The 10,410-nt window shown below is 57.0% G+C and overlaps 1 protein-coding gene across 2 annotated transcripts in view; it reads left to right on the top strand.

Annotated features, from left to right (window-relative positions):
* NRBP2 (nuclear receptor binding protein 2) overlaps positions 1-6,981 on the top strand; it is an 8,254-nt gene extending 1,273 nt beyond the window's left edge. The window contains exons 1-18 of one of the 2 annotated variants that reach the window (XM_011938049.1): positions 43-370; positions 447-569; positions 646-747; positions 851-940; positions 1,122-1,162; positions 1,263-1,357; positions 1,475-1,498; positions 1,568-1,651; positions 1,730-1,785; positions 1,893-1,988; positions 3,008-3,140; positions 3,254-3,356; positions 3,450-3,500; positions 3,575-3,710; positions 4,543-4,596; positions 4,693-4,756; positions 4,849-4,904; positions 4,994-6,777. In XM_011938049.1, coding sequence (XP_011793439.1) covers positions 462-569; positions 646-747; positions 851-940; positions 1,122-1,162; positions 1,263-1,357; positions 1,475-1,498; positions 1,568-1,651; positions 1,730-1,785; positions 1,893-1,988; positions 3,008-3,140; positions 3,254-3,356; positions 3,450-3,500; positions 3,575-3,710; positions 4,543-4,596; positions 4,693-4,756; positions 4,849-4,904; positions 4,994-5,062 — 1,362 coding nt within the window. In that variant the 5' untranslated portion in view covers positions 43-370; positions 447-461 and the 3' untranslated portion in view covers positions 5,063-6,777. Of the gene's footprint in view, positions 1-42; positions 371-446; positions 570-645; positions 748-850; positions 1,163-1,262; positions 1,358-1,474; positions 1,499-1,567; positions 1,652-1,729; positions 1,786-1,892; positions 1,989-3,007; positions 3,141-3,253; positions 3,357-3,449; positions 3,501-3,574; positions 3,711-4,542; positions 4,597-4,692; positions 4,757-4,848; positions 4,905-4,993 lie in introns of those variants that run through there. The other variant, XM_011938050.1, reaches the window with a different exon arrangement.
* The last annotated feature ends 3,429 nt before the right edge of the window (positions 6,982-10,410 follow it).

The raw sequence follows: 10,410 nt of genomic DNA on the forward strand, positions 1-10,410 counted from the left end.
CCCAGAGCCGGAGGGGCCTAGAGGCTGCGCGGGGCGTGGGGGCGCTGGGAGAGCGCGGCGCGCCGCGCCTGGAAACCTCTCCACGGTCCCTCGCGGCCAGCGAATCAGCCACCCCTGGACCCCTTTGGCCTGGCGCCCGCCCTGGGATTCCCTGAGGGCCAGTCTCCTCCTAGGACCAACTCCCCATGCCTCTGGACTCAGCCGCTAGGTTCCTGGGGATCCCCCTCGACCCCTTGAAACCGGCTCCAAATCCCCTTAGCCCAGCCCTTGGATAGGAGCCCTTGGCTCCTGGGGGCAGCTACCCTCCAAGCCCCCACCTTCCCGCAGAGTGGCTCAGGGCCTACAGTCCACACTTAGGCCCACTGGAAAGGTATGGACAGGGACCAAATCCTCACCCGCAACCTGACACACACCAGGGCACACATAACTCCTTATTCACTCCCCAGGTAAACCAGGGGAACATGCCAGGGCTTCAGAGCACCTTCCTAGCCATGGACACGGAGGAGGGGGTAGAGGTGGTGTGGAATGAGCTCCACTTCAGAGACAGGAAGGCCTTCGCGGCGCACGAGGTGAGGCCGCTGCCCCCTCCTCATCCTGCCTGAGTGACCACCTGCTGACCACCCAGAGACCACCCTCCCTCCCCAGGAGAAGATCCAGACTGTGTTTGAGCAGCTGGTGCTGGTGGACCACCCCAACATCGTGAAGTTGCACAAGTATTGGCTGGATACCTCCGAGGCCTGCGCGAGGGTGATTATGGGCGAGGCCCCGGGCAGGCAGAGGCCACAGCCAGGTGGGGTGGGCATGGGGACGAACCCGCAGCTGGTGGAAATCCTGAGCTCGCACCCTGCAGGTCATCTTCATCACAGAGTACGTGTCATCAGGCAGCCTCAAGCAATTCCTCAAAAAAACCAAGAAGAACCACAAGGCCATGAACGCCCGGGTATGGGGAGCGGGCTGGGGCAGCCACGGGGACAGGACTGGGTTGGGGCAGCCTCGGGGACTGGGATGGTGAGGGGTGCCCAGTGGCCTCGGACAGGGACTGGGCGAGGATGCGGGGCGGGCTCCGCAGGCCCAGCCGCCTCTCCTGCGCCCACCCGACGGAGTCGTGCGTCCGCCGCCAGGCCTGGAAGCGCTGGTGCACGCAGATCCTGTCCGCGCTCAGGTGAGGGCCTGGGCTGGCCCGGGCGCTGCGCCGCTGAGCCCCCGCCTCTCCAGAGCCTCCTGACCGGCTCCTCCTACTCTCCCCTCCCCAACGTCTGCAGCTTCCTGCACGCCTGCAGCCCCCCGATCATTCACGGGAACCTGACCAGCGACACCATCTTCATTCAGCACAACGGTCTCATCAAGATCGGCTCCGGTGCTGGCGGGGCAGGGCTGGGCGGGGGACGGGGCAGGGGAAGGTGCCTGCAGCCAAGGGCAGAGGAGTTCTGATGCCCCAGCAGCTAACTCCGCTCTTTCTCCCACCCCTCGGCAGTGTGGCACCGAATCTTCTCCAATGGTAAGTGCGGACTCTGGGGGATGGGGTCCTGGAGAGGTCCCGCCCGCTCAGCCTTTGCGCCCTCCACAGCGCTGCCGCATGATCTCCGAAGCCCCATCCGTGCTGAGCGAGAGGAACTTCGGAACCTGCACTTCTTCCCCCCAGAGTACGGCGGTGAGTGGCGCTGGGTCTGGGCTCCCCGTGCCTGCCCTGTGCTTCTCTCCTACCCGTCCTGTGTTCTCTCCTGTTCAGAGGTGGCTGATGGGACCGCTGTGGACATCTTCTCCTTTGGGATGTGTGCGCTGGAGGTACTGCCCCCGCCCTCCACCTTGTGCTCTGCCCTCCTCCTAGCTGTGCCCTGCCTGGCTCACCTGTGTGGTCCCTTCCCCATGCCTGACCTGGCTCTGTGCCCCAGATGGCTGTGCTGGAGATCCAGGCCAACGGGGACACCCGGGTCACAGAGGAGGCCATTGCTCGTGCCAGGCACTCACTGAGTGACCCCAACATGAGGGTAAGCAGCTTGCCCTGCCCCTTCCCAGCTGGCTCACTGTGCTCAGCTAGGCCAGCAAGGTGCTCCAAGCAGGCCTGGGAGAGCATCACAGTTTGTGCAGCTGAGGGGTATACCAGCTAGCTGCACCCCCGCAAAGAGGACCTCAGTGGAAGCACATACTGGTTCCAGGCCTGAAGTCCCTAAGGGGTCAGCACATTCTAAGGACAAGAAGGCAAGAGAGACCCTCCCTCTGTGGCTGCTGTCACCATGCCCGTTTTATAGATAAAGAAACTGAGGCTCAGAGGAGATGAGTCCTTTGCCTGAGGCTTTAGAGTAAGTGGTGGAGCCAACATCTGCACCTGGGTCTGCTTCACTCCAAGTCCTTGACTTTAAGCTTCTAGGAGGTGATGAGGCTCCAGCTTGTGGGGGGACATGGTGGGTGCCAAGCAGGCAAAAAAAGGTATGGGATGGAAGCTGCATCCACAGCCCCCTCTGCTCGGAGTCCTGACTTAACTCCATGGCCTCAGGAAATGGGGGTGCCTGGATGGGGCTGGTAGGGAGTTGGAGCCGGGCTGGGCACGGATGTGGACCGAGTGGGGAACCAGCAAGGTCATCTCCAGTGTTGTGCCTGAGATGAGCCGATCAAAAGACCATGGGTAGCGAGAGGCAGAGCTTGCAGTGAGCCGAGATCATGCCACTGCACTCCAGCCTGGGAGACAGAGCGAGATTCCGTCTCAAAAAAAAAAAAAAAAGACTACGGCTTGCAGGTGTGACTTAAAGATCATGGCTCCTACTCCTCATGATTTTTGGGAGGTTGAGGGAAGCAGAGCATGGTGCTCCAATCCCAGAACCCAGCTGTCCTCAAGCCCAGAGGGCCAGGTCCTGGCCTGGCTGCTGCCAGGACTCCTCCCTACGGGCATCCCTGCATGTCCTGTATGTCCCTGAGGAGGAAGGATGTGGAGAACTCAGGGACCACCTCTCCTCGAACTGTGGGGCCAGAGCAGAGAGCCCTGCACACCACTCTCCTCCCCATGCCCCAGGAGTTCATCCTTTGCTGCCTGGCCCGGGACCCTGCCCGCCGGCCCTCTGCCCATAGCCTCCTCTTCCACCGCGTGCTCTTCGAGGTGCACTCGCTGAAGCTCCTAGCAGCCCACTGCTTTATCCAGCACCAGTGTGAGCAGCAGGCCAGCCCAGGGGGTGGCCGGGGAGGCTGAGGTTGGGATGTGGAAGGGGCCCTGCAGGACCCACAGCCTGAGCACACCGCCTTGATGCTCCTGTGGCTGCAGACCTCATGCCTGAGAACGTAGTGGAGGAGAAGACCAAGGCCACGGACCTGCACGCGGTCTTGGCGGAGCTTCCCCGGCCCCGCAGGCCCCCGCTGCAGTGGCGGTGAGCAGTCAGCACCCAGAAACCTCCCCTCCCCGTGCCTCCCCTCCCCGCGCCCCTGGCCAGCCCCTCATGTGCCTCCCACCTCCATGCCAGGTACTCGGAAGTCTCCTTCATGGAGCTGGACAAATTCCTGGAGGATGTCAGGTAAGAACTGATGTAAGGTTGGGGGCCAGGCAGCTGTCAGGCCTGAGTCCCCAGCCACCCCGGTGTGTCTCCAGGAACGGGATCTACCCACTGATGAACTTTGCAGCCACTCGGCCCCTGGGGCTGCCCCGTGTGCTAGCCCCACCCCCGGAGGAGGTCCAAAAGGCCAAGACCCCGACGCCAGAGCCCTTTGACTCTGAGACCAGAAAGGTGAGTCCCCTCTCTTGCTGCTCAGTGCCATCCCTCAGACCTTCTAGCAGCCTGATGAGAGGTTCCTTCTCCCAGGGCCTGCGTCCCTACAGCCCAGCTCTCCTCCTGGCTGCCAGAGACCAGATCCCGGCTGACCCCTGTGGGGATGATGGGGGTGGTAGGACAGGCTGGACACTCTCCTTTTCCAGGAGGCTCCCTGTCCCCTCAGATCCTTCCCCTGCATCCTGCTGCCTGCCCTGAACCTACTCCCAGCATCCTTCCTCCAGCACTCGCCCGGGCTCTTCCACCCTGCCAGCGCTCTTCCCCTCAACCCCCCACCCTCCCGTCCCCCAGCTTGTGCTGATTCCCGGACATCTATGTCCTGGTGTCTCCCCAGACTTTTCTTGCAGCGCTGCCTCCTGGCCAGTGGCCTCTCTTGGTGCAGTGCAGCCAGAATTTATGTCCTAACAGGCAAACTGCCTGCTCCTGGCTGCCTGCAGAGATCATGGGAGTCCTCAGCTGATGCCCAGGCGCTGGGAGGCCTGGTCCTGCAGGCACATTGCACTTCGGTGCAGTCCCATCTCACCCAACCTCCCTTTCCCCGTGCTCAAGTTCCCTCTTTGTTCAAGTTGTTCTCTCAGCGGTGGAGGCTCCTATTCAGCCTTCAGTATCCAGCACCTAATGTCGACTCTTCTCGAAGCTTTCCTTAGCTCACCAGGCCACTAGCAGTGAGATGGGCTCCTCTTAGAGATTCCCCCCTTTCCAACCTCTGCTGTCCCTTCCTGGCCCCTCTGGGGCCGCGGCATGTGGTCTCGCTGCTGGGTCTGTGAATCCCGGCCTTCCCCCGCTGCAGGTCATCCAGATGCAGTGCAACCTGGAGAGAAGCGAGGACAAGGCGCGCTGGCATGTGAGCGGGGCCTGGGAGGGCAGCGCTGCTGTGGGGAAGGCGGGAGCGTGGCAGACCCCTAAACCTCCAGCCGACCACGCCCCGCCGCCTCCCCAGCTCACTTTGCTTCTGGTGCTGGAGGACCGGCTGCACCGGCAGCTGACCTACGACCTGCTCCCAAGTAGGCTGGGCAAGGGACCTGGGCGGCGGGCGGTTACCCTGGGCAGCGGGTGGCTCAGCGGCCTCATGCCTCGCCTTACACCGTTGCTGCAGCGGACAGCCCTCAGGACCTCGCCTCGGAGCTTGTGCACTACGGCTTCCTCCATGAGGTGCGCTGGGCGGTGCAGCGTGGCCTGGCGGAGGGGGCAAGTGGGGCAGGCCGTGCCCCTCCGTCCCCTATGCCTCCCTCCTTCCGCAGGACGACCGAATGAAGCTGGCCGCCTTCCTGGAGAGCACCTTCCTGAAGTACCGAGGGGCCCAGGCCTGACCCAGTACCCCAGCCCCTGGGAACCACGCCAGGGTGCTGCCCAGGAGGCCATGTGGGGGAGACCCCAGCACCGCGGGGCTGCTCTCCTCCGTGTGCCTGGGAGCACAAAGGCCCTGGTAGTGAAGAAACCCCCGCCTCCTGAGAGTGGGGCTGGCCCTGCCTCGGGCACTGCGGGGTTGGGGGGTGGGTGTGGGGCAGCCGTTAGGCCTCCCAGGTCCTTAGGTTCAGGGTTGCCCCAGGACCCCTTCCCATATCCTCCATTCTCCACCCTGAGTTCCTACCCAGGCTGCCTGGCCAGGGCCACTGCCTGCTCAGCATGCAGGAGGCTGCCCTGCAGGGAGCCCCAGCTCTGGGGCTTGGGGGTGAGGGTCAGCCCTGGACAGACCTCTGCCCAGGGAACTGCTCCATGGGGTCTGGGAGAGCAGCCATCCCTGGCTGGCACCATGGACCCACACAAGGAGCCTGCACAGCAAGCCAGAGGTGACACACCAGCAGGTGTCAGGCACGGCACTGGGCACAACAGGGACCTGGCAGGAGAAACAGACCACAGAGAGGTCTGGAGTTGAGGCTGTCATCAGCAAAGCCCCTGGTCCCACACAGCTCTGCCCTGGAGCCACCTCTTTGACCCTTTACCCACCCCGAGACCAGAACCCGCAGCCCCTCTACAGATCTCCTCTGGCCACTGCAGCCCCCCCCAACGGGCTTTTTCTCTCCTGCATTCCCTGGCCTGGAGAGGTCAGGGCCCCCACATCCTCTCTGCTCCTCAGATTCACACCCTCTCCATGTTACCTCCCACACCTCCTCCCTGGGGCAGCTGCTCCCTGGGCCTCTGAGGATGTCAGCTCCTGGCTCCCTGCCTCTCTCCCACTGCACTCCTGGCTCAGTCTTACAGGTTTCTATGCCCCCATGGATTCTATCCCTGCCTTCCTGGCCTCTTGATTCTTGGCTTGCCTCTCCTCCAATTCCAAACTTAGTGAAATGGCCTTAAACATTTTAAATTGTATGTATAAATTTAGCACAATCATGCCTTTTTAAAAGCATTTCAAATATCAAACCAGGAAGGCACACCACTGTATTAGTTCTATACTGCTGCTGTAAAATTTACCACAAACTTAGTGGCTTAGAACAACACAAATTTATTGCAGTTCTGTAGGCTGGAAGTCTGACTACGGGTCTCATTGGACTAGAATCAAGGCTGGCAGGCTGCCTTCCTTCCTGGAGGTTCTAGGGGAGACTCTGTCTCCTGCTTCTTCAGGCTGCTGGCGGAATCCACATCCTTTCAGTGGCAGGGCCAAGGTCCCCGCTTTCTTGCTGGCTGTAAACTAAGGCCACTTTCAGCTTGTAGAGGCTGCCTACATTCCTTGGCTCTTGGCCTCCTCCATCTTCAAAGCTAGCACGTTCAGTCTGTATCACAAAACATCTCTCTGGTTCTCTGCAGACAGGAAAGGTTGTCCCTAAGGACTCATGAGATTAGGTTGGGCCCAGCCAGATAATACAGGATAATCTCCTTCCTCAAGGTTTTCAATATTAAACACATCTGCAGGACACATTTTGCCATGTAAACTAACATTCACTGGTTCCAGGGATTCAGGAAGGAAATTCTTTTGTTGGGGAAGGGTGGCATTCTGCTGACCACAGCACCCCAACCAAAAGCCAAAAACCAAAGCAAGACTTACTAATGCATATCAAATAAATTAAATGTGCAAAATAGTGAATCTCAGTTATCTTAAATATTGCAATACTATTTACAAAATTATTCTAATTCTCACACCTTCCAACTCAAAATTAGCAATCTTAAAATAATCTCCATATCCTAGATGGAAACCCTCATGTGAAACTGTCTGATTACGCACGGTCCTAAATGGTTTCAGTGGCAAACACATAACATTGTACTACTGATTAAACTGAACTTAAAAGCATCAATACTACTATTGCTGCACTTAATCATGTCTCTGTTGAATTCTTCCTTTTATCTTTTCAGGATTTTATGTGTATTATTTTTAAAGTAGAATGGGTTTTTTTTTTTTTTTGAGGCCAATAATAAATAATAAATGCAGGCTCCTACTCTGATCCTCTCCAAATTCAACTCTCTTAACTGTTTCTTCAGGCATTTGAAATCCATGTTTTTCAAAATCATGAGCTTTTAGTTCTGTTTATTAGATTTTTCACATTAGGTGTCCCCAGCCAGCATCCTCTGGGAGGAGGGTGGTCACCTGCCTCAATCTCCCGATGCGGCATTGTTCTAGTGTGACGGGCATCACAGCTGCATGGGTGTTATTACAGCTTCGTTACCACACGTCACAGGAGAGAACAGGGTGTTCTAGGATGGCATTTCTTACACAACTTTTTGTTTTCCCTGGAGTTAATAATTGCCTATTTTTTGTTTGCCTGGTTTTCTATATGTGTTTGTCATCGATTCATCTTTAGACTTTCCTGCAAAAGCATGAGCATCCTCTCACAGCTTAGGACTCATCACATAACCGACTGCTCAGTTTCTTCTGGTGCCCCCACTGTGCAAGCCCCCTGCCCAGGTTACTTGTTCTTGGACTTATGGTCCTGCTGTCAGCATGGGTTAACTCTTCACCAGTGTCCTGCAATGCTTTCCTTTTCCTTCATTTGCTCTGTTTGAGAAGGACCATCCTCCAAGTTTCCTGAGAGGGTGCATAGGAAGTTGTGGAGTCTTTACCTGTTTGTCTTTATGCTAACCTCACATATGCGTGACAGTGTGACTAGTTACAAAAAGCTTGGCTTGGTTGAAAATCATTTATTCCCAGGATTTTGAGGGTGTCATGTCATTTTCTTCTAGTTCTGAGAACTCTTGTGCCTTTCTGAATTCTGACTCTTTACCTATGATCTCTTCTGTTTTATTCTTTGCCCCATTACTTTGGCAATTTTGAATAATGTGTCTTGATATACAACTTCCCTTTCACCCATTGTTCAGGAAACGTGACTGGTTCTAGGAAATTTTCGTGATTTATCCCTTTGTTGATTTCTCTCATTTCCTTATTTTCTGGACAATTTATTTAGATGTTGGGTTTTTATTTTTTGTTTTTGTTTTTTGAGACAGGATTTGGCTCCGTCACCCAGGCTGGAGTGCAGTGGTATGATGACAGGGCACTGCCACCTCCACATTCTGGGCTCCAGCAATGCTCCCACCTTAGCCTCCCTACTAGCTAGGACTACAGGCCTGGGCCGCCATGCCCAGCTGGTTTTTTAGAATTATTTTTTGTGGAGATGTGGCCTCGTTATATTGCCCAAGCTGGTCTTGAACCCCTGGGTCCAAGTGATCCTCCTGCCTCAGCCTCCTTAAGTGCTGGAAAGGCAGGTATGAGCCACTGTGCCTGACCTGGACTTCTCTTTTGAGATGCAGTCACAGTGGTGGAAAGAACACAGGCTCTGGAGCCGTTCTACTGCTGCTCCTGCCTTGTGGTGTTGCCCATCAGTAAAAATGGGTAACAGCTGTACCCATTGCATAGCACGGGGTTGTGAGGATCCCATGAGTGAATGTGTGTAAGAACAGTGCTGGGCACCATGCACCCTGCGTGCACGTTATTGTCAAGGGAAGCTGTTCCCAGAGAGTGGTGCCTGTGGCTTCCCCTTGTGGTGGTGGCGGACCAGCCCCCCACCACCCATCCACCCCCTCCATCGTGGAGGCCTTGTGTGCCAGGCTGGCCCTAAGAGCACCCACCTGTGTTACTGCTATTCTGTTTTCCAGCTATCTGGTTCTGTCATTATACATTCTGGAAGACTTCATCTTAAAAAGCCTATTGAATTGCTCACTTTCCCCTCATGTTTTATTTCTAAGAGCTCGTTCTCATCCTGAGTGTTCTTTCTCTACAGCCCCCAGTTCCTTTTTATTGCCTGTAATACCTCTAATATCTCTGAGAATGGCATTTTAGTTTTCATTTTTCTTTGGCTTCCTTTATTGTCTCTGTTTCTTCTGAGTCCCTTTTCTTCTTTCTCAGGTGTCTGGTGATCCTGGGCTGTCCAGTTGCTTTTAAGAATGAGATGCTTTTAGTGGCTGGGGCTTATGGCCTGGTGAGCTTCGAGGCCAGGGATCTGGCTGGGCCATTCTACTGGGCAATCCTCTGCCCCTAGCTGCCCTGCCAGTCTTTTCTTTTGAGCTGGGAGCTATTGCAGAAAGGAGCCCTCCTCTCTGAGGAGGCTGATGGCATGTAGGTGGTCAGACCCAGCCCAGGGGTGGAGGTAAGGGAAGGACCCACAGTCTCACTTACTCCCAGGCTTTCAGAGCCTTGCTTGAGCAGGGCCTCAGAGCTCCTCTCCCAGAGTTCACGTCTCAGCCACTGCACTGCCTGCCAGCCCCGGTGGGTATGGACAGAGGTCTGGGGTTTCCTTTCTGTAGCTGTGCTTTCATCCACGATCCTCAGACACCAGCCTCCATAGCCGGGTGGGCTGGAGCAGCTCTCGCTGTCCGTCTTCCTCCAGCTCTACAATATCCCAGCTCTTTGCCCTTGCCGGGTTTGTCTTTATAAAACCCCTTTCCTATAATTTCAGAGGGTTTCAGGAGGGAGGCGGGGAATATGTTGCCCTATTTAAGTAGAGGTGTCTGTATTCAATTCTAAACGTTCCCAGGGTTGAAAGGAGGCCTGCCCGGGATGCTTTGTGGCCTCAGACACTGAAGGTGCCTGAGCTTACAGATGTGGCTTCTTCAGATGACTGAGTTGGGGTCTCGGGACTGGGTGCAGCAGATGGCAAATGTCCAGGACGGGCAGCTTTCCCAGCAGTACTGATAAACACCTTGGGCCATGAAAGCCAGTTCAGGTACTAAGGGGACCTGTGGCCTGAGGGCCTAGCGACTCATGTCAGCCAACCTACGGTCATCGGTTCCCTGGAAGGAGAAAAGGCTGCCAAATGAACGAGGCTTCCCGGCCCCAAGGATGTCGCGACGCGGGGACGAAGCATCTCACGACGTGAGCCTGAAACACACGGGCCTTTCATCACCCGAGACTCCTCCAGTCCAGGAGGTTCCCGCTCTTTCCCTCGCCTCCCGGAGGAGAGCCTCTGGACGACGCCCGCGACGGCGTTTTCTCCAAAAAAAAAGGCAGAGAAGAGAAGCGTAGTAGTAGCCGCAAGAGCGAGGGGCGGCGAGGGGCGCCAGACTCGGCGAGATACGCCCGGCTCAAGTACCCTGGCGCGCCCCCCGGACGCCCATGTTGCACGGACCCCGCCCCTCGCCCGGTCAAGGGCACGCCTCTTCCGTCGCCCCTCCCGCGGGCGTTAACCGTCCCTCCCCGCCCCGGAAGCGCGTTCTTACCTCCTTCCTCGCGAGAGTTCCGTGCGCCGGCGCCCAGATCGCGCGAGACCGCGGAAGGAGCAGGAGTGGGTGG

The sequence above is a fragment of the Colobus angolensis genome, unplaced genomic scaffold (genome assembly GCF_000951035.1).
Source record: "Colobus angolensis palliatus isolate OR3802 unplaced genomic scaffold, Cang.pa_1.0 Scaffold17, whole genome shotgun sequence".
Classification (NCBI taxonomy): Eukaryota; Metazoa; Chordata; class Mammalia; order Primates; family Cercopithecidae; genus Colobus; species Colobus angolensis.